Here is a 23626-nt window from a genome sequence, read left to right as displayed (position 1 = left end):
ATCAATTCGGCTATTAATATCACTACAGATCACTATGATCCATTCGGCTATTAATATCACTACAGATCACTAATCTATTCGGCTATTAATATCGCTAACAGATCCGACCTAACTTTCGACGAACAATCAGCGAAGATCCGACCTAACTAACGAAGGTTATTCTGCCATGCATATCATTAAGAGTACAAACATAAATAATCAATAAAATGCTCGAATTAAATGAATTCTAGCACAAATACAAAGCAACAAGCAACAATGAACAGTTTCAGTTTATTTCCTTATAAGAATATAATCAATTTCATTAAAAATTACGTTGATCAAAACAACACCTTGTTGTTAAAACATTTATGTGACTTCTCAAATAGCACTATGGCCCGCACCACATCCGGGCACCACCACTACAAGTTTACAGGCACTAAGTCTTGCACTAAATGTCACTGTTTCTCATAGACATTGTCACACGGCACACCTGCCGTCAAGGTCCACCGACCACATCTGTGACAAATTGTCACTTCCCAACCAGTGTCACATCACAACACAGTGATAAGGTCCACTGACCACCATCATAACATTCAGCGGCACTCAGGCCACTCCCAAAGCGATACACCGATCACTTCCAACGTTTGCGTACAGGAACACAAACCATTCCACACGAGGCATGAACACCACCACGGGTGTCAACCTCATCCCTAACACTATGTACCGTCACCTGTGGTCGCCGCGCAGCCTCCTTTACCAAATACATTTTCATTACATACACGTGACGATATATCTGATTCAGGTAATATGTGACCTACGATCGACCAGCAAATTAGGCACAAAGTGATGCACCTAAGTCAATAAAGTCATCAATACTCCATTGACTCTCACCTTTTGAAATAACTTTGCATTGAAGTCACATTAACCAACTGAATTTCAGTTCCAATATTCAACCATCCAAATTATTCAAACAATATCTTATGCGTCGACAACGGCTTTAACTGACTGTTCTTTGTTACTTATTACCAAAAAAATATCACAAATAACTAAAACTAGTATAGAACTAACAAACTGCTTAAGTTTATATAATTGTAGGGTTAGTAGGTAACAATTAACTTAAACTAGCATAGCATTATGAAATCAAAAGAAAAGGCATAAAACAAACTCAGTGAGATAATCACTCAAACCTGTATTTTATGGATTTATTATTCCTATTTACAATATACGTGAAAAAAAAAACATCATGTACCGACTTCAATATGTATTGAACGATTCACTAATAATTGTGCCAATAGTAAGCATATATCAGTTTGAGTTTCAGCCACTATTGATACAAAATTCCAGGCACAACAACGACAAACGTAAAATGTTATAGGTACATTCACTAGAAACCCAAATTTGGAATCGAACTTTTGACGATTCAATTCCAAGAGATAGTAAAGTCCTACTTGAATAAATGACTTTTTACTTTTACTTTTTACTAGAACCAGGAATATTTACTTTGCATTTGCAATTCGGCGTCTCAAAAACTTTATTTCCATACCATTAAAATCACAGAATTTCATTCGTTGTTAAAATGCACATAGTTTTCACATATCTTTACAGTTAGATGTCGATTAGGTGTAGGTACATAACACACCCAGTGTACGCACTTCTGCGCACCCAATCACCCAATTGTCCCACTTAAATGTCAGTCTAAAAACAAAAACCCGACAGCTGACTCCAGAAACTTTGTCTTCACTACATAATCGAAAATGTGGCTTAATCGTACACAAACATATACAAACACATCATCATCATCATCATATCAGCCAGAGGACGTCCACTGCTGGACATAGGCCTCTACCGAAGAGTGCCACAATGATACAAACACATACCTACTACAAATGTAAGTTGTAATTCCGATATACAGTTCATCTAGTAGGTATTAATGTTATGTCCAACTTATTTTTACCACTATTATAAATTACAAAATGATCAATGCAAGTTGTTAATTTTTCTTATCCCGCCGAAATTACAATAATTTTAAAGCCAAAAATAATAAAAAATATAATAGATTTTATTAATCGCTTTTATCGTTTAAAGTTATTAGGTACTTAAAATTGGACGTAGCTATGCACTAACGTTCCAACCCACAAGTCACCCTTAATTGGATTAACACAACTAGTGTGCCATTTTGACACATCATATGAGCACCAAGATTTCAGTGTTTACCTATATACCTAGGTTAGTTTCTAAAATAAATTTTGACCCAAATGTTCTAATCCACAATTATACCAAGGTAAGCTACTCATAATAAAAATAAAACATAACATACTCGTACATACATACTGAAATATTTCAGAAAACACTTTTCATAACATATTATTTCGTTATAATTTTTCACTTATCTTGGAAAAATTTACAAAACGCATAAACGTACATAATTATAACTGCACTTAGTTATCATTCTAGTTACAGGTCACAAAAATTTGCATTGAATTGTGCTTCTGTACTACACCAAATAATTCAAAATTTAACATTGAAAAAGAACCAATTCACTTTCAATATTCATATTACATCACTGTACTTTATCAATGTAGGTACCTTAATTCATCAATACTGGCTAGTCCTCATTTAAATTAACTCAGTTTCAAAGATATCTTTTTCGTTCATGTTTTTGCTGTCTCTTCAAAAGCGCATCTGCAATATTTTTTTTATTGCCAAACAACGTTATCAAACAACGTCAATTGTCGTCATCTTGACGACCACAAAAACTCGACCCAAATCATTGGGTACTCCAAAAAGTCAAACAACAACACTTGTGCAAGTTGTGCAACATACGGCCATAAACAAAAAAAATCAGCAGGTAGGTACCCAGAATGGACCCATTTAGCATTACTTCGGAGTTCAACGCTGTATTTCACTGATTCATCGCCAAAATACTTTAGACTCTATTTTAATCGATAATAAGACTTATATTCTTCACACAAATGGGCGTACATCTTACGTCTCGTAATTTATCGGTTGTAGTACTTTGACTGTACGTCGATGAGTAATGTGTTGTAAGACATACCTAGACCAAAATAATCAGATTGAGAGCTTCAATCTTAATTTAGGTACTTACATTTGAATTTACATTGAAAACTAGGTGACTAAGTAGAAGATAATGATTTATGAACTCTCCAGTCGCCATAAAAACAACCTTACAAAAGGTTACTAATCGAATAACTTCATCCATCCATTGACATTACAAGATCTCATTACTTTTGCATCATGCTTCCGTATTATTCGAGTTATTCAAAACCAAAATACTAGTCTGATACTTAAGAATTGACAAAACTCTTTTTATCGATCACAATTCAACCATTAAAAATAACTACCTATGCAAGCTAAAGTCCATAAAATGATGGATGGGTGGACAATCAATTGTTCAGTCGAAACATTCAAATCAATATCAAACTAGGTAAGATCTAGTTCCTTTAAAAATCAATGTTCAACCAATATCCGTTAATTTAAACAACAACTAAATCATTCTTTAGTTTGCTACGAAATGTCTCTTTACAACGTAGTAACTACGTATTACTCGCTTAAAATTAAGCATTGCATTATGAATTAACGGATTAAACGAGAAACTAACTTTAATGTTTCTTTTAGTTTTTAAAGTAGGTGTACTAAAAACGGATTCCACAACAGGCTATAAAAAGCAACAATTTCGTAATTTGAAAATACTCGCTTTTAAATACCTCATTCAAAACTCTAGTTTAGAAATATACAAAATATTAGTAGGTAATCAGGAATCTCATATTATCTCGATAGTGTTAGCCCAACTACTAGTGTTCTCTTCTTCTTCTTTCCCTTTTCCCACTTTAGGTGGGGTCGGCTCTCCTAATTAATTTACGCCAGGCACTTCTGTCCTGGATTGTCATTATGTCTATCTTGGCATGCTTTATTGTTCGGGTCATGTTTGTCCACCAGGTGCCGGGCGGGCGCCCTCTACCGCGTTTTATTTCGGGCAATTCCAGCGCCTTACGAACCACATTGTCATCGTCTCTTCGCATAACGTGTCCGTACCATCTTAGTCGACTTTCTGTTATTTTTTCAGGTATTGGAGCTACCTTGAAACTACCTCTTACAAGTTCGTTTCTAATTTTATCTAGTCTAGTAACACCCCCCGACCATCTCAACATTTTCATTTCATTTACATGTATGTTCTGACTTTGTTTGACAGTCCAACATTCGGCGCCGTATAGTAAAGCAGGTCTTATTGCAGTCTTGTATACCTTTCCCTTAGTTTTGATTGGCATTCGAGGGTCACACATGATTCCTGTTAAGCTTCTCCATTTTTGCCACCCCACGTTTACTCTATGCGCTACGTCTGCATCGATGTTTGCGTCTGCTGTCATCAATGAGCCCAGGTATTTAAACTGTGTCACTTTTGGTACAGGTGTTCCGTCGGGGTAGTAAATGGCCCAACTACTAGTGTTATAATTTTATAAATATCTATTTCAGTATTTTACTAAAAATATTACTAAAGAGTCGTTGTATTGACTGTCCGTGATTGGCCGGAATTGACAGTTTGTCGAGACGGCCAATCACAGACAAGTTGGACGACTATGACGTTGTTTCCGTCGCAAGGTTGAACCGGGCATTCGTTTCTCGGCAGTCGCAAGTGACGGTAGCTCTTCTGAATTGTTTATTGTGAAGTGAAGGTGTAATATTAAATAAATAGTGTTTGTCAAGTATTTATTACATTACCGTCATGGCGGACGTACGGAGTAAACGCATCGATACTCCCTATTTGGCCTGACTCAGATTTTATAGTAAATATTTATTTAGTTAAACAAAATGAAGTGCAATAACTGCAGCCTTGATATAGCATCAAATGAAATGCTTAAATGTAGTACATGTCAACATACGCTACACTACTACTGTGTTGGGCTCTCAGAGGCGGAGTTCAAAAAAATCCTTCCGATGAACCTCAAAAAGTGGAAATGCCCATCTTGTAAACAACCAAAGAAACCGACCACACCAACATCCACCGAGCCTAAGTCACCGCTGATTATTAATGAAAGGTCAGACGATAACGCTGCTAACATGCCGTCAATCGTCAGCATTGACACAGAAATTTTATTAAATAGAATGAACAGCAACTTCCTGCAATTGTCAATGGATATGCAGGGCCTTAAGACAAGCGTCAACGAGAGACTGGACCAGTTGAGTGCCAGCATCAATGGTTGGGCCACTAAATTTCAAGAGTTAGAAGAGACCGTCGCGAACGTTCGTGCCGAAGTTGCTGCCGTTACGGAGGAAAATACAGCCCTCCGTAGTCAGTTAAAAGAGATCCAGCAAAACATCGACGAGCAGGAGCAAAAAGCCCGCCAGTGTAACATCGAGATACAAAATTTACCTGCTAAACCTTCTGAAAACCTAATCCATGTGACTCTGGCCCTGGGTAAAGTACTGAACGTCCCTTTAACGGTCGAGTCTATAAAAGCAGTGCATAGAGTGGCTCCTAATATTCAAAGTGATCGTCCGAAAAATATAATCGTAGAGCTATGTTCCCGCCGACTCCGCGACGACGTGATCGCTGCCGCGCGCGCTCGCCGCGGTGTCACCGTTGGCCAGCTGCTTGGCGCCGCAGCGACCCCCAGTGGCAGTGGGCCGGCCGACCAACAAAAGGCGGAATCAAGACCTATTTTCATCAACGAGCACCTGACGCTGAAAAATAAAATCTTATATTCTAAAACACGTAAGGCCGTTGCCGAGAAGAATTATAAGTTTGTCTGGATAAAAAACGCCGCGATTCTTGTTAAAAGAGACGATTCATCCGCTATAATACGTATACGGAAGGAAAGCGATTTGACTAAGTTATGAAGGTTTTGTGTATATTGTATTGTTGAACTATTAGTTGATTACTCAAATACCTTGCACTTTACCTATGCACTAGTTCATGTCCTAGTTATTGTTTGCATGTTGTATTATTATATATATTTTGCTATGATTGCTTTAGATGCTATTAACATACTGACACCAATAAAAGTTATGACGGCTTAGGGCCGTTGTCAGGGTCTTTGGGTTCGTCAAGGTCCGACATGTGGGCGTGTAAGACGACTATTTCAGCAGTAGTAAGTAAAACAAGGGAACACTTTTAATATGCGGTGTATTGATCAAAACAAATGACACATTAATTACTTTCTATAATTAACAACAACAATTATTAACTAGAAATATTCTAAGTGAATCACTAGAGGCACAACGATCCGTCGGAGGTTCGCAACAGAATGCCGGCGCGGGTGCAGTGGACCGGTTTTTATGCCTTCCCACTCCTTGTCGCCGCACCGCTCCGAAGTTCCGTTAGGTGGCGCCATCTGGTCTGAAGCGCACCTGGGCCTCAATTTAATCAATAGACCATCTTATCTTATTTTGCCGACACGGCCTTCCTGACTTTCGCACGTCCTCGGGCGCTTAATCTGTAAATAGTTGCCATAAATTTCATTTTAATCTTAATCATAACTAAATTTAAAATCATCCATAACATCATTTCATACTACTACAAATCAATTCATCAAATCATCAGTCACTCCAACACCTTTCGTCCTGCACTTGTTACAGCTCTGCGCCTCTAACTGGGGGCCGACACTCATATAGAGTGAGGCAAGCCAGAAGATTGCAGCCAGTCAACAAATATGCAGCTCACCTTCACACAAAAACCTGCAGCTTTACATTCGGCTAGTCCCTGGGACTACCGGAATGTCTTCCATCTCATTATGCACCTCAACATCTACTATCATCGGACTATTCTCATTACTGTCGCTTTCACTTGCCGACACGGTCTCATCCTCCTCATAAATCTCATCACACATAACCTCTGCCACCTCAGTCAGCCCTGCTCGCCCTTTAGGTACCTCTCGCAAGCTTTCATGGGGGTATTTGTAGGTCCTACTTGAGCCATCAATGTTTTGCAGTTCATAGCGGTCATTTTCCAAAACTCTAGTAATTTTAAAAGGCCCTTTAAACTTTCGATCTAGCTTAGTTTGGTTACGTTCACAACACTTCAAGAACACAAAATCACCTTCACTAAATGGCTTTACCTGAGCTTTACCCCTGTCAAATCTTTCTTTATCGGAAGTAGCTGAAGAAAGAATATTATCAGCCGCAAATTGCCTGTCTTCCTCCAAAGTATTCCTATTATTATCGTTAGCGTCTACATCGTGTATTATCTTTGCAATACCTAATGGTTGGCTCTTAATACCGAACATGAGCTCGATGGGCGTAAAACCTGTAACGCGGCATCTTGTTGTATTTAAAACTAACTGAATTTCTTCAAGTTCATCCCTCCAGACACTATCATCATTATTTTCCACTATTGTTAAAAGATTTTTAAGAGTCTGCATTACTCTTTCTACCTGTCCATTTGCACGACTAGCCCCGGTCGCAATGATGTGCAGATCTATGTGATTTTCGAGGCAAAAGGCCCTAAACTCACTACTGACAAAGCAACGCCCTTGATCTACAATGACTCGTTTTGGGGGTCCAAATAAACTAACAGCATATTCTAAAGTGTGAACTGCATTGGCGGAATCTAAATGTAGTGTGTGACGCAACAATACGTATTTGGTAAATGCATCAATGGTAACGAAAACGTACTCTTTTCTTTGACTTTTACCGCTAAGTTTACCACTAATATCGATATGCACGGTATGCCAAGGAATAGACACTTTAGGGATTGGATGTAATTGAATTTGTTGCGCGCCAGAAGTCCCTTTACAAGTTTTACATATTAGACACGAGTCAACAAATCTTTTTACCGCCTTAGCCATGCCCTGAAACCAGTAACAATCATACAGCTTATCCAATGTTTTTTCATAACCAAGATGTCTGAGTTCTACGTGAATATGACTAATGAGTGACCAAACCAAGGAACGGGGTACCACGGGCAACCATGAACTACGTTTATTGCGCTGGATTTTCCTATACAATACTCCTTTCCTAACATCATAAGACTGTGCTACATGTTGGGGAAGGTCACCGTTACTCCATTTCGAAACTATGTCAGAAATTTCGCTGTCACGTTGCTGTTCTACAGCGAGCCACCCATGTTGCAATTCAACATTTTGGACGATTATGTGTTTTACGTCAGTATCGGAAGAGGTACTTTCGGTAGGGAGAGGATTTCTTGACAAGAAATCGGCATGTGACATATGTCGACCTTCTCTATACTCTATATCAAAATCATAGCATTGTAAGATTGCCCACCACCTGTGGACACGTGGCGTCAGGTCTCGTTTTGAACTAGAGCTTTTCAGTGCATTACAGTCTGTACGTACTGTAAATCGACGTCCATACAAGTAATGTCTGAAATTCTCTACAGCCCGAACTACAGCTAGGGTCTCGAGCTCATACGAATGGTAACGCGACTCGGCTTGAGTGGTACGGCGGCTAAAATAGGCCACCACGTGGGGAACTTTATTATGCCGCTGTATCAGGACTGCACCATAGCCGAGGGAGCTAGCATCCGTATGAAGCTCTATATCCTTATCGGGATCGAAAATGGCCAGTACTGGCTCAGAAGTCAAAATCTCTATGACCTTTTTGAAAACATCAGTATGCTGATCTGTCCAATTGATGGTTCCCTTTTGTTGAACTAGCGGATATAAAGGTGCCATCAATAGCGAAAATTTCGGTATAAATTGCCTAAAATAGGAAGCTAAACCGATAAATTGTCGAACTTGAGTCGCTGTGCGAGGATGAGGGCTATCTACTAAGGCCTGCACTTTATTTGGGTTGGGTCTGATTTCTCCCGATTGGATGACATAACCGAGGTAAGTAATTCGTGTCTTTAAAAAGCTACATTTTTTCATATTCAACGAGAAACCAGCCTCAGCAAGAGCATTGAGAACATGATTTAATCTTTCCATTCCTTCAGCAATAGTTTGAGATGGTATTAAGACATCATCCATATAAATTTGTGCAAAATCGCAACCTTTGAGGGCTTTTTGAATACATCTTTGAAAAACGGAAGGAGCATTTCGGAGACCGAATGGCATTGCAACATATTCAAATTGTCCATCAGGGGTAACGAATGATGTTCGTTCTATGGATTCCTGTTCAATGGGGATACAGTGAAAACCAGAGGTCATGTCAAGTGAGGTGAAATAATTTGCACCGTGTAACCGATCGATTTGGTCAGCTATTCTAGGAAGTGGGTAATTATCAGCACGAGTATTAGAATTTAGCTCCCTATAATCGACTACCATACGATCACTACCATCTTTTTTCTTTACTAAAAGGATGGGGCTAGCAAAAGGCGAATTACTTTCACGTATTATTCCTGCTTCCATTAGTTCAGATATTTTACTCCTAACAACCTGTCTTTCAGCAGCCGAAAGTCGGTAAGGGCGTCTTTGTACGGTTTTGTTTTCATCGATCAATTCAATTTTCATAGATCCAGTGCTCACTCTATTAGTGGGCACACCGTCGACAAAACTATCAGAAAATTTGGTTATCAATTCTAACAGAGCAATTTGATCTGACCCAGTAACGTCAGTATCAATCTTTGACAAATCAACTTTAGGAAGTACATTACAGACTTGAGCAAACTTTGATTTAAATAATGTGAGCCCTATTTCATCATCGATTTCAACACGTACCCCCATTTTAAGAATATCGCGACCTATTAATACAGGTTCTACTAAGCTACTATCACTAACAACGTACAGCACTATCTCTAAAGTCAACTGTTGCACGTTAACAACACAACGCAATTGCTCGTTACATATGACACCCTCACCTAGACCCTTCAAAAGAACTGTTTCGTGAAATGGTGTTCCTTTGATGTGCTGCGCAACGCTTCGTTTAACCATTGAAATTTCAGAACCAGAATCAAAAATAAAATGACAGCTTTTACCTGCTATATTTAGCTCACCAGTTACCGCTTGCTTGGAACATAGGTTAACTTCCTTGATCGTCACATTATCTTTCTTCGCTTTGGCGGCCTGGCAGGTTGATGACAGGTGTCCAGGCTTGCCGCAGGTAAAACAGGTAACAGGGCGTTTTTCTTCCGGTCGAGAGGAGGGCTGCTTTGGAATCTTCAAGCTTCCTTTGTTTTATAATAACCTCATTTATGTTGCACCATCCTTCAATGTCAGCGTCAGCATCCTCCGGATCAAAACGAATGAGCTTCAGTGGCGGTCCAGGCGCCGAATTAGGTGTCATTTGAGATTGTAAACCACTTGCCATATTACGCAATACTCGCATCAAAATATCAGCGTCATTATTGTTTGCACTCGCGGATGGTTTACCTGGCATACTTTCACATTTGCCTTTGTCGTCACCAAGGACCGGAAAACCCCTCTTTACGCTTAATCCTATCCATTCGGTAACCCAATCGATTCGGTAACCGTATCATTCGGTAACCCTATCATGCTGTTACCTGATTGTAATGGTAAGCTTATTGAAACGGTAACCCTAACCTTTAACCGAGTTAATCTCAAAACCCCTTCGCGATAGGGTTTTTGTTAGGGGTTTTTAACAGGTTTTTATTCAGTTATGGTAACCTTTATTATCGGTTGCTTATAGGTTTGCTACATCCGTATTTAGTGATGTGCCGTCAGTATAATAAAAAAAAAAATAGTTAATTTATTAATTGTTAACTTTGTTAATTTTCTTAATTTAGTTTTTTTTTTTTACTTTTTTATTTATTTACTATAATTGATTTATTTTATTAATATTATTTATTTTATTAATGTTATTTATTTTATCAATAATATTAATTTTATTAATGTAGTTTATTTGATTAATAATATTCATTTTATTAATGTTATTTACATTATTTATTTTGTTAATTTTGTTTATTTTGTTTATTTTGTTAATTTTGTTAATTTTGTTTATTTTGTTAATTTTGTTTATTTTGTTAATTTTGTTAATTTTGTTTATTTTGTTTATTTTGTTTATTTTGTTTATTTTGTTTATTTTGTTTATTTTGTTTATTTTGTTTATTTTGTTTATTTTGTTTATTTTGTTTATTTTGTTTATTTTGTTTATTTTGTTTATTTTGTTTATTTTGTTTATTTTGTTTATTTTGTTTATTTTGTTTATTTTGTTTATTTTGTTTATTTTGTTTATTTTGTTTATTTTGTTTATTTTGTTTATTTTGTTTATTTTGTTTATTTTGTTTATTTTGTTTATTTTGTTTATTTTGTTTATTTTGTTTATTTTGTTTATTTTGTTTATTTTGTTTATTTTGTTTATTTTGTTTATTTTGTTTATTTTGTTTATTTTGTTTATTTTGTTTATTTTGTTTATTTTGTTTATTTTGTTTATTTTGTTTATTTTGTTTATTTTGTTTATTTTGTTTATTTTGTTTATTTTGTTTATTTTGTTTATTTTGTTTATTTTGTTTATTTTGTTTATTTTGTTTATTTTGTTTATTTTGTTTATTTTGTTTATTTTGTTTATTTTGTTTATTTTGTTTATTTTGTTTATTTTGTTTATTTTGCTCATTTTGTTTATCTTGTTTATTTTGCTCATTTTGTTTCTTTTATTTATTTTGTTTATTTTATTTTTTATTTTTTTTAATATATTTTTTTTATTTAATTTATTTATTATATTCTGTTTTTAGTATTTGTTGTAACAGCAGCAACAGAAATACATAATCTATGAAAATTTCAACTGCCTAGCTATCACGGTTCATGAGATACAGCCTGGTGACAGACAGACGGACAGCGGAGTCTAAAAAAATACTACATACATTACTACCTACTACTACCTATTTCCTTTTACTCTTTCGGGTTTAAAAAAAATTGTAGAAGAAAGTTTTGTTGGAATGTAAAAAGCATACTAAGTTGGGCTAAAATTTACTTGAATACGAAGAAGAATAAACACAGGAATTTTATTCTTAATCCAATAGATTTGAATTAGAATAGTTCTTGCACTCGTTATTTTAGAATAAAATGAAAGTTAATAAATCATGTCACTTTTATTTAAATGAAAAATAAAAAACGGAATATTTATTCCTAATGTAGGATTATTCTAAATAACGTCTTATTAAATTAGAATGTTATACTCAATTAATTTAACTTTTGTAGTACAATGTATAAAGTTAGTAAAATGAATTTCACCCCTCTTTTCAACGGTCGGATTGATTTGAATTTTTTTTAGCGTAAAAGATTATATTGTGATAGATATGTACATTTTTTTGGAGCCTTTGAAACGGCGATGATAATTTGATAATGAAACTACATATAAAGTAAACTGCGAAATTATAATTATGATGGTTCAATGTATATTCCTTTGCCAATTAAGTATGTCGTATTTTGTTTATTATTCTTATCAGCCTTGAGGTCTTTACGTATGCTATCTCTTTCACACCTACGGAAAGTGAATGAGATAGCAAATTACATCAGGTAAGAAAATAGTCCTACGCTTATCACTAGATTTGCTGAATGTCGCAGATCGCAGCATGAATTGTATTGTATTATTTGCTGTGTTTCCACTTGAAACCGTCATTTATTACTCATTGGCAATAACAATAAGATTAAGTCGTGGCGTGGTGAATTTTTTGTCAGCATTTGCTAAACACGTGCGGTAGGCAGTGTGTCAAACGATATTAATACCTATTCATTTCCGTCTAATAATGAGTACAAAAATTTTAAATATCATCAATATCAGCTGAACTTTTAAAAACACAATGAGTCTCGGTAGTAACGCGGACACTGAAACTACATACTAAACATAATTCGAAAACAAAAAATCATGAATACTTTCCCCATTTGTTCCTGCCCAACGTGACCGCCGCGATACATGAGGTGGGGACATATGGGAATGATTTAAATGAAGTGCCTATTCCCATCTGTGCCCGGCGGAGAGAAATAGGAATACACCATATCGAGCTATTCCTTATCATACCTTTAAAAACATATTTTTTAGGGTTCCGTACCCAAAGGGTAAAAACGGGATCCTATTACTAAGACTCGGCTGTCCGTCTGCCTGTCACTAAGCTGTATCTCATGAAGCGTGATAGCTAGGCAGTTGACATTTTCACAGATTATGTATTGCTGTTGCCCCTATTACAACAAATACTAAAAACAGAATATTATAAATATATAAGTTGGGCTCCCATACAACAAACATGATTTATTTGCTGTTTTTTGCGTAATGGTACAGAACCCTTCCTGCGCGAGTCCGACTCTCACTTGGCCGGTATTTTATTTTTTTACATTAAATTAGGCACAGTGAGCCATTGAAGTGTTTCGCTATCCACCATCCGAGCAGATCAGCTGAATTGTACCTGATGATTTAGTTATCAGATTAAAAGCAATACGGGTATCGACCAATACAAAGACTATGCGGCAGTAAATTAAATTCTTAAGATTTTATTGAATAAAATTAGGTATAAATTAGACAACTATTATTATTTACTTCTATCTATACGGCACCCAGACTACATTTTAATCCAGGAATATTATTAAGAATATAAAATCAAGATTACATTAACTTGATTAAGAATGAGATTATTCTTATTAAATTTTTTATTTGAATAATTTTGACGGGAATAAATCAACATGATTTTATTCTTAGGAATTCTTATTCAAATAATGATTTTATTCTTGAATGCCCAACACTGCTTACTAAGTATGTATCTATTTAATTTAATCAAAATTATTTCACCTTTCCAATGTTACAGATACTTAATAAATATAATGAATTCTGGTATTAATGAAAGATTTGAAGTATTAAAATAAGGTTATCACTGCTATAGATAATATATATATTTTCTGCTCGCTGCATTAAGCAAAACAAGGTAAATTACGACTTTTAGCTGACACAACTTACCGCATCTGAAAACGTTTAAAAGTAATTGCTTATTATAAAATAAGCTCATTATTAGGTATTATGTCATTTGTCAACAATGGTTAAATATCTACCACATTACCACAATCCGCTAACGCATGTATCTTTATCACAACGTGATTTTTTTAATCACTCTATCTAAAGATAAACTATAACTACCAGTAAAATTACTGGTTAGGTTAAATTTTTTCTTTAAATCAGTCTTTAATCTGTAGGTACATACCAAGTTTGAACCCGAAAATAGAAAAATAATATCTAAGTAGCATTAAAAATATAACTAAACAATAACAGATATTGCTAGGATAGGATGGTGTTTACTCGCAGGAAGCCCATTTCTAAAAATTCCAAACTAGAATTGCTCCGAAATGAACAAAAACAATAGGAACACACAGGTATAAAAGTATAAAGATAAACAAAGGAATGGCCGCGCTGCGGCTGTCGCTCCAAAATAATACTGTAATCGCCCAATAATGTTTTCAATTTTAGCTTAAGGAGTCAAAGTACAATATTGTTTGAATTGACAATAAGCGAAGTTACCGACAAAGAAACATGTTTGTGCTGGAGACTTAATAGACCGCCCATGCCAACCACGGTTATTCAATAATAAGTTCAATTTAAGTGTGCGTAAAGATTACAATCGTTTGAACTGGTTCAAAACCTTATTATGAGGTAACTGAATCGACTGGGTTTTTATTTCGGTTACCGGTAACCGAGGTTAACTCGATCTGATACGGTTACCGAATCAAAGTGTTACCTTATCAGACGGTTACCGTTATGGTAGGGGTTTTTATAACCACTTCTAAAATAACCCTATGAAAAACCCCGGTTAAGGTAACCGGTTCCGGTCCCTGGTCGTCACTGGGTTCGTTTGTCACTTCTGATGACGGCTTAGGGCCGTTGTCAGGGTCTTTGGGTTCGTCAAGGTCCGACATGTGGGCGTGTAAGACGACTATTTCAGCAGTAGTAAGTAAAACAAGGGAACACTTTTAATATGCGGTGTATTGATCAAAACAAATGACACATTAATTACTTTCTATAATTAACAACAACAATTATTAACTAGAAATATTCTAAGTGAATCACTAGAGGCACAACGATCCGTCGGAGGTTCGCAACAGAATGCCGGCGCGGGTGCAGTGGACCGGTTTTTATGCCTTCCCACTCCTTGTCGCCGCACCGCTCCGAAGTTCCGTTAGGTGGCGCCATCTGGTCTGAAGCGCACCTGGGCCTCAATTTAATCAATAGACCATCTTATCTTATTTTGCCGACAGTTATGTTAATTTTCTTCACAATAAAGTCGACTCAAATGTTTACAAGGGCCCTACATTATGTTTTTGTTTTGAAAATATCACACTTTCACACAAATGTAAGAAATAAATTTTATTGTAATAATACAATTCACAAAAAATATAATATTTTGCTGAATTATCTAATCTTATTGTGTCCGTTATTTTATCAAATAAAAGAATAACATTTTATTATCAAAATTGTGGTGGCCTTAAGTCTAAATTAATTGATGTTCGTTTGAATATTTTGCAATGCGACTATGACGTCATAGTATTGACTGAAACATGGTTTAACTCTGGAGTAAATACTGCCGAGTTATTCGATAATAAGTACAATGTATTCCGACGTGATAGGGACCTGGTGGGAACTGCGAAAAAAGGCGGCGGCGGGGTTCTAATCGCTGTAAAGTCTAACCTCCTCGCGACCCGCAGAACCGAGTGGGAGTCAGCTAACGTCGAAGATGTTTTTGTTGTCCTTACCCTCAATAAGCGTATGTTTATAATAAATGGAGTCTATCTTCCCCCAAAATCGGCCTTTAGCGTTTATCAGTCTTATTGTAATAAATTGGAAAAAAATAATAATCACTTCCATGAGACATATATTTTATTTTATTTTTATTTTATTTTTATTTTATTTATTTCCACACTTACAACTATCTTTACAGGTGCTAAACCTAAGACAATAGTGCAACTATTAACATATATAATTATATATCTATCTAACATATGTATATCTCTAATTGATGTTATGTCGCATATAACATAATATGAACAATGTGGACTTAGTGAATTCAGTCAGAGAACACCAAAACAAATCAATGTTCTCGGCGACTAGGTTAAGGGTCCGCACCGCGCGCGTCAGCGGCGCCTTCCCGAGCAGGTTGGTGCGCCCGCGCCGCTCGGCCAGCAGCCGCGGCCGGAGCCGCCGCCACACGTACCTGTCGGGCACGTACAGGCTCACACAGCTCAACACAACACTGTTGTAGGCTTTCCCCCGCAGCAATCGGAACAAGTATGTCGCCAGACACAGCTCTCTGCGCACCTGCAACTCGTTGTATCCCACCATGCCCAGGACAAACAACGTGGGATACATAAGAGGATAAAAAGGATATACTCCATATTGTCGTAAATACAGAAAACGAATAAATTTATTTTGTATACGTTCGATCATTAACTGGTATTTCGCCTCATGCGGAGCCCAGATTACTGCATTACATTCGAGATTGCTGCGGACGAGAGCATTATATAAAGCCGCAACTGCTCCAATGTTCGTAAAGCTGTGAGACCGACGCAGTAAAAAACCAAGCATCCTGTAAGCTTTTTTACAAATATTTTTAATATGATCCCGAAATCTCAAATCAGATGTAAATTTTAAACCTAAATCTTTAACCTCTGCCACTTTTTTTAAATTTTCGGCTTGGATATAGTAGTCGTGATAGATAGGGGTGTGCGCACGAGAAAAAGTAATAGTCACGCACTTGGATGAGTTAAAATATAACTTGTTACTTTCACTCCATAAAACGACCCTGTCTATATCGCTCTGGAATTTGACGCAATCTGCAGCACTATTTATGGGTAAAAATAACTTTAAATCATCCGCAAACAGTAAGCATCCTGCATGACTGATAATCTGGGGCAAGTCATTTACCATTATAATAAATTCTAAAGGACCAAGGTTGCTTCCTTGACTTACTCCAGACCTCACAACATAAGGATCCGACCTGTGTCCGGCGTACTCCACATACTGCCGCCTGTCAGTCATGTAACTCGCAAAGAATTTCAATAAGTGAGGAGTCAAGCCTACGCCAGCCAACTTTCTTAGCAGGATGTCATTATCGACGACGTCGAACGCTTTTTTAAAATCAAAATAGGCGGCGTCAACCTGGCCCCCACTGTCCACCACTGGCATAATCTGGGACACGTAGCTGAGCAAGTTAGTAGTTGTACTACAACCCGGCCGAAACCCGTGTTGCGCGTCCGAAAGCTGGCTCTGTATCTGTTTATAAATCATATTTTGTAGCGCTGACTCAAAAGCTTATATATTATATTTGCGTGTTAGGTGATTTCAACCTACCTACCATCTATCAATTGGGAGCTCAATTCGGCAACACAGGAGCTAGTGCCCTCTGGCGGCGAACTCTGTCCGATAGGAAAGCTTCTTTTAAACACTACTAACTTATTAGGTCTGAAACAATATAATAAATACCTTAATATTAATGACCGAATTTTAGATTTAATCTTCTATGATGATAAATGTGAGGTCTCACTTCCGGATACTGTACTATCGAACATAGATAGGCATCACCCAGCTGTCCAATTCGATATCGACTTAGAATCACCCCCGCCTATCCCCTTAAATTGTTTACCTTCGTATAATTTCAGAAAAGCTGACTACTCGCGTATATCCACGGAGTTGAATAGAGTTAACTGGGAATTAAATTGCAACCTAACGAGGCCGTTGAACGCTTTTATTGCTTAATTTTTAATATTATTGACGACTGTGTACCCTTAAAAAAAATCAAAGTGTCTAAGTATCCAAAATGGTTTTCTCCGGCTCTTATAAATGCCCTTAAAAGGAAAATGAAGGCATGGCGTAAGTGGAACACCTATGGCTTTAGCTGATTATCGTGAATTTGCATTACTTCGCTCCCGTTGCAAAGTACTCCTCTTAGAATGTTTCAACAGCTATACCCATAACACAGAGATATCCTTAAAACAGAATATAAAATCCTTTTGGTCTTACGTCTCATCCCATAAAAAGGATTCCTCGGGCTATCCTGCTACAATGTTCTACGAAGACAGGCCATTTTTTGGAGGTAAACAAATTGCCAATACTTTTTCAGAGTTTTTCTATTCAGTCTTTGAGCATAAAGAGAATGTACAATTGAATGACCTCATAGCTCTCCCAACTTCAGAAAGCGCACCAAATATTTCTAACTTACACGTTTGCAAAACAGATATTCTAATAAAGAAACTTATAAATATTGATGTTAATAAGGGAGCTGGGCCTGACAAGGTAAGCCCATTTTTTATTAAAAACACTGCCACCGCTCTAGTGATCCCGCTATCCGCTATATATAATCTTTAATAAATGTTTGCATTCAGGAACTTTCCCTGAGAAGTGGAAAGTATCTCAAGTCACCCCGATTCACAAATCTGGTTCGCGCTCCCAAATAACTAACTACCGCCCGATTTCTGTGCAGTCCTGTATTCCAAAAAAATTTGAGGCGCTTGTTCGTGATCAAATGTTTGCTGCTCTTGAAACTTCCATCTTGTCGGAGCAACATGGATTCATGAGAAACAGATCAACAATAACAAACCTTTTATCCTACACTAACTTATTGTTCGAGTCTATGGATAAAAGACAGCAGGTAGATGTAATATTTACTGATTTTAGGAAAGCGTTCGATAAAGTTGACCATCTGCTTCTTCTTAAAAAGCTCGCGTTCAATGGTATCCGCGGTAACCTTCTGCGATGGTTCGTTTCGTACTTCTCAAATAGGTCTCAAATTGTTGTCGTCAATGGCTTTGCATCTCAGCGCAAATTAGTCACATCAGGAGTAATCCAGGGATCCATATTAGGCCCACTCCTGTATACACTGTTTATTAACGACATCAAACAGTGTTTTAAGAATAGCCATTTTCTTATGTTCGCCGACGATCTGAAAATATTTAAAATCGTCGAGTCTATTGACGACAGTTTTACTTCAAAATGATGTAAATGTTTTTATTGAATACTGTTCTAAAAATAAGCTGCAATTAGCAAGTGATAAATGCTTGCAGATGACCTGTACAAAAAATAAAAAACGAATTATCAACTCTAAATACAAAATAGGTAACGAGAATATCAAAAAAGTGTCAACGGCACGCGATCTAGGAATCCTATTCGATGATAAACTAGACTTCCAATTGCACATAGAGCGTATTATTTCAAAAGCGTATCAAATGCTAGGTTTCGTTCTGAGAACAGCAAAGGTCTTTAAAAAATCTTCAAGTTATCTTCTGCTGTATAAATCACTGATTAGACCCCACTTAGAATATGGCTCAGTAATCTGGAATCCACTGTATAACAAATATGCAAATGCAATAGAAATGGTTCAAAAAAAGTTCCTGCGGGCATTACACAGACGATTGACAGGGAAACGTATATCTTACGTTGATCTGTTGCAGTATTATAAGTTGCAGTCATTGGAGACCAGACGCAAATGCTGTGACGCAATTACTCTCTATAATATCTGTAGAGGGCAGTTTAACAGTATGGAATTGCTGGAGCGGCTCTCCTTTCATTCACTCTTCTTCTTCTTCGGAACGTACCGAGGCGAAATACTTCGTGCCGGCGTTCTTCAACCCCAGGAGCCGCGAACTGTGAGTCAATGAATAATATGTTAATGGATAAGTTTATTAAAGCATTTAAAGGTTTAAAGAATAATGACGATCGCAATAAGTTTCCTGTTTTAAATAATGTTATTCCCGATTTTGACCCTTTATGTAAGGAACAAACGGTTGATACGTGGCTTCACAAAGTAGACGAATGTGCTCAAATCTATGGGTGGGGTGATAAGCAAGTCATTCATTACGCTGTACCAAAATTAACAGGGGTAGCGAAGACCTGGTATCAGGGTTTGCCTTCATTACTTTTTACGTGGGAAGAATGGAAGGCAAAGCTGAGGGAGTCTTTTCCAACTAGAGACAACTATGCGGATTTGTTAATGGAAATGCTTAATAAAAAAGTACGATATGGGGAGTCTTTGGAAGTTTACTATTACGCAAAAATGAATCTTCTAAATCGCTGCGAGATATCAGGTAAACGCGCAGTAGACTGTATTATAGCAGGAATTGAAGATCGCGGTGTTCGATTAGGCGCTCAGGGAGCCGAGTTTAAGGAGCCAGAGCTTGTACTCAAGTTTTTAAAGACTGTTAAAGTAGGTCAAGATAGAAACACGAACGAGCCTCAGCGACTTAGGGATAGAGATAAACGCTCCACGGTGGGCTGGCCTTAGGCCATAACTCAAAAAAACGCATGTGGTATTTTTTGGTTTCCAATGACTGAATATTATTAGCTAATAAGTCTACTTTTATCAGGTATAAATAGATCCCGCATAACTAATTACTTTCATTCTCTAACAATCCTTGAAAGTTAACGCAACTCCCGTTTGTACGCGCTCTCTTATCAAAGGCTCATTAAGTGAACGTCATTAGTAGTGAATTCCTGAGGCGATAGTGATTTTAGTGATTATTATTAATATGGAGCTTAAAGAATCAGGTATGTTGTTTCATTTTATATACAAAGTATAACTTTTTCATTAAAAGTATATTTATAATAATAGGTCTACGAGGTAACAAAAAGTCATACAAACAGGATTAGAATATTTTGTTTACTTAAACTTCTAGTTATGTTCCCAATGAATTCTAACATCAAAAGTAGTATTGTTTTGAAGCTTGATATCTCTAAATTACCGGCCATAAAAGATTATATGCAGACGCTTGCGGGTTTGATAGTTAAAAGACTGCTACGCTTGGGTAAGCGAACGCGTAGCGGCTCTACGAAAATATTACGAATGACAATTCACCTTTTTTTTTCTTTTTTTCCGATGATATGTACATCGCATCATTTACAAGAGGATTTATATTCGAACAATGGCTACCTACGAGTGGTTCAGATATTGAAAGATGTCGTCAAGTGCTGCAATATTTAATACAAATGGTACCAAATGCAGAAAATGTGGATACAAGTAATTTGAATAACGTCATCAAGTATATTTGCAAACGAATCGTGGTTTTTTGGAAATCTTCTGGGAGAAAAAAGTGTGCAGTTCTCAAGACACATGCGGACTGGTTCAGTGAGAAGCAAAATGTAAATCTGCCAAAAGTGAACAAAAAGGCGTTAATTGTTGATTTGGAGCAACCATCTTCATCGAGCCCTTTGGGAGCCCGAGCCTCGACTGCAGCCGGAGGACGGCCAAAAAAAGATTTTTCGGCTTGTAGTAAGCGGTCAAAGCGTAGAAGATTGGCAGCTCTGGCTTCATTTGATGAATCAGCAGTTAGTGATCTGATGAAAACAACTAGTTTCGAGACCCATGAAGTAAATCCTGACGATGTGTTATCTCTCCTCACTGAAGCTAAGTTAACAAAACACCAATACCTGTTGCTTCGTACTTTTATTAATTCTCGGGTTAATCCCATTTTGCCTTCGTATGGTAAAGTAATTGATGCAAAAAAAAAGTGTTATCCAGATAATATAATAATTACCGAATCTACAGCTGAGGTAGAATTGCAAAGCTTGTTGGATCACACAGCTTCTCGTATCATCGAATTTCAAAAAGAAGTGATAGCAGCTATACCTGAAGATTCGATGGGTGAGGTGACTTTGATTGGAAAGTGGGGCTTCGATGGTAGCACTGGACAAAGTGAGTACAAGCAAAAGTTCGCCAGTTCAGATGTCACCGCAGATGGGAGCCTGTTCGTCACGTCATATGTACCGCTGCGATTAATATCAACAAATTCGTCGTCAGATGACGCCGAAATATTATGGAAAAACCCTCGCCCTTCCTCAACCAGATACTGCCGTCCTATCCGGTTCCAGTTCATAAAGGAGACGAAAGAATGTACAGTTAACGAACAGGCATTTTTCAAGAAAAAATTGACAAGTTAATACCAACAACACTGACATGCGGCGACAAAGAATTAGAAATTAACCACTGTCTACAATTAACAATGGTTGACGGAAAAGTATGTTCTGCGCTCAGTGATACTGCGAATGCAACTTGTACTATATGTAAAGCTGTGCCCACCCAAATAAAGGATGTCCCTACTTGTATGGAAAGGCCGATTGATTGGAGCAAGTTGGAGTTTGGCCTTTCGCCGTTGCATTCGTGGATTCGATTTTACGAATATTTTATTCACTTGTCATACAAATTAGAGACAAAAAGATGGTACGCTACGTCAGAAGAAGACAAACAACATGTAGCCTTAACAAAAAAAAGGATTCAGGACGAATTTCGGCAGAAGTTAGGTTTAATTGTGGACAAACCACGAAGCGGAGGAAGTGGCACAACCAATGATGGTAACACCGCCCGGAAATTTTTTAAAAATCCTGAAGTGTCAGCCAAGATCACCGGCATAAATCAGAGCCTTATCGAATGTATATTTTGGAATGTATATCGTCTGGATACAAAATAAATGTACAAAAATTTCAGGAATATGCCGTAGAAACTGCAGAACAACTTTTGAATGCCTACAAATGGTATCCTTTGCCTGCTACCGTCCATAAAGTACTTTTGCATGGTGCAATTATAATAGAAAATGCTCTGGTACCTATTGGTGAACTTTCCGAAGAAGCTGCAGAATCAAACAATAAAAATATAAAGTTGTTTCGGCGTAACCATACAAGAAAAATGTCTCGAGATGTCACCAACTCAGACCTTATTCATAGGTTACTTCTGAACTCCGACCCATTCATCAGTTCCAGTAGGAGGTTACCTCGCAAAAAGAAATCAACACTCTCCTTAGAAGCATTAAGTTTATTAGATTGTACAGAATAGCGTAGATTTGACTTTTACTTATACAATTTTACTTTTCGTTTTCCTTTATTCATTTTCTGTGTTAGGCTAAAAAAATATTGTTTTTGTTACTATTTTATTTACAAGATTTATTTAACCTTTACATATATTTGTTCTTTAGCATATATTATACGAAATAAAAGTTTTTTTACTGATTTTCTGTTAATAAATAGTTATAAGTAACATACACATTTAAGGATTAATTCTACATGTATTAATCTGCATTTTTGGTTATTTTTTATTTACCTATGCTTGTCTGTTAGCATAATAGGTATATTATAATATTATACATAAACATATTTTATTAATGTATTAGTATTAAAATGTAAATAATGTTAATTAACATAGATATTTAAGAATTAACTTTTTTATTATTAAGAGAATGACTTTTTTGTTAGAATGTATGAATATATTTTGCATGCAATATACCCTAACACGTTTTTTTTTTAAATATACTACATACATAATAATTGTATTTAAAGAAAAAGTAGAATAAATCAGGAAAAATCATATAATATTAGTTATGGCCGCCTTCCCTTGGCGCGCAGCCCACCGTGCACCGGTGGGTAAGGTGCGTTAGGTGTGTTCTGTGAACGAAATTGCTGATTGTCTTAATTTAATTGTGTAGAGTGTGTGAACTGTGAACCAGGGATGATGAGGTAAATACTTAATTTTAATTGTAACACTAGTTTGTAGGTATTCAGGTATTTAAAAAGTAACTACTTATAATAGGTAGTTACCGACGAATTGTCGTTTGTGATGATTTCTGCAAGCGTTCTTTGCTGTCCGGTTATTAAAATTATAATGTTGATAGTGGTTTATACTGTGAATGTGAAGAGAGTTAGGTCAAGAAAAGTCTGCAGCGATTTTGATAGCCCACGCAGTGCAAGTGTTATTTTACGTCATACAATTTCATAGAAGGTTGACATCAAAATCGCTGCAGACTTTTCTTGGTCTAACTCTAACTTT

General features: G+C 36.6%; 1 protein-coding gene across 1 annotated transcript; it reads left to right on the top strand.

The window, feature by feature from the left end:
* The first annotated feature begins 4932 nt into the window (after window positions 1-4932).
* Window positions 4933-5835, top strand: LOC134805472 (uncharacterized). The gene has a single exon (XM_063778769.1). It carries the CDS (start codon window positions 4933-4935, stop codon window positions 5833-5835), a length of 903 nt encoding a protein of 300 aa, XP_063634839.1.
* Window positions 5836-23626: the final 17791 nt, after the last annotated feature.

This window comes from Cydia splendana, unplaced genomic scaffold (assembly GCF_910591565.1).
Source record: "Cydia splendana unplaced genomic scaffold, ilCydSple1.2 scaffold_118_ctg1, whole genome shotgun sequence".
NCBI classification, from domain to species: Eukaryota; Metazoa; Arthropoda; class Insecta; order Lepidoptera; family Tortricidae; genus Cydia; species Cydia splendana.
The sequence above is the reverse complement of the archived record's forward strand: the minus strand, read 5'-3'. Positions and strand labels throughout refer to the sequence as shown.

What these genes read in the sequence shown, in the direction of transcription:
- LOC134805472 (XM_063778769.1), top strand. Translation starts at nt 4,933, where the DNA reads ATGAACCTCAAAAAGTGGAAATGCCCATCTTGTAAACAACCAAAGAAA.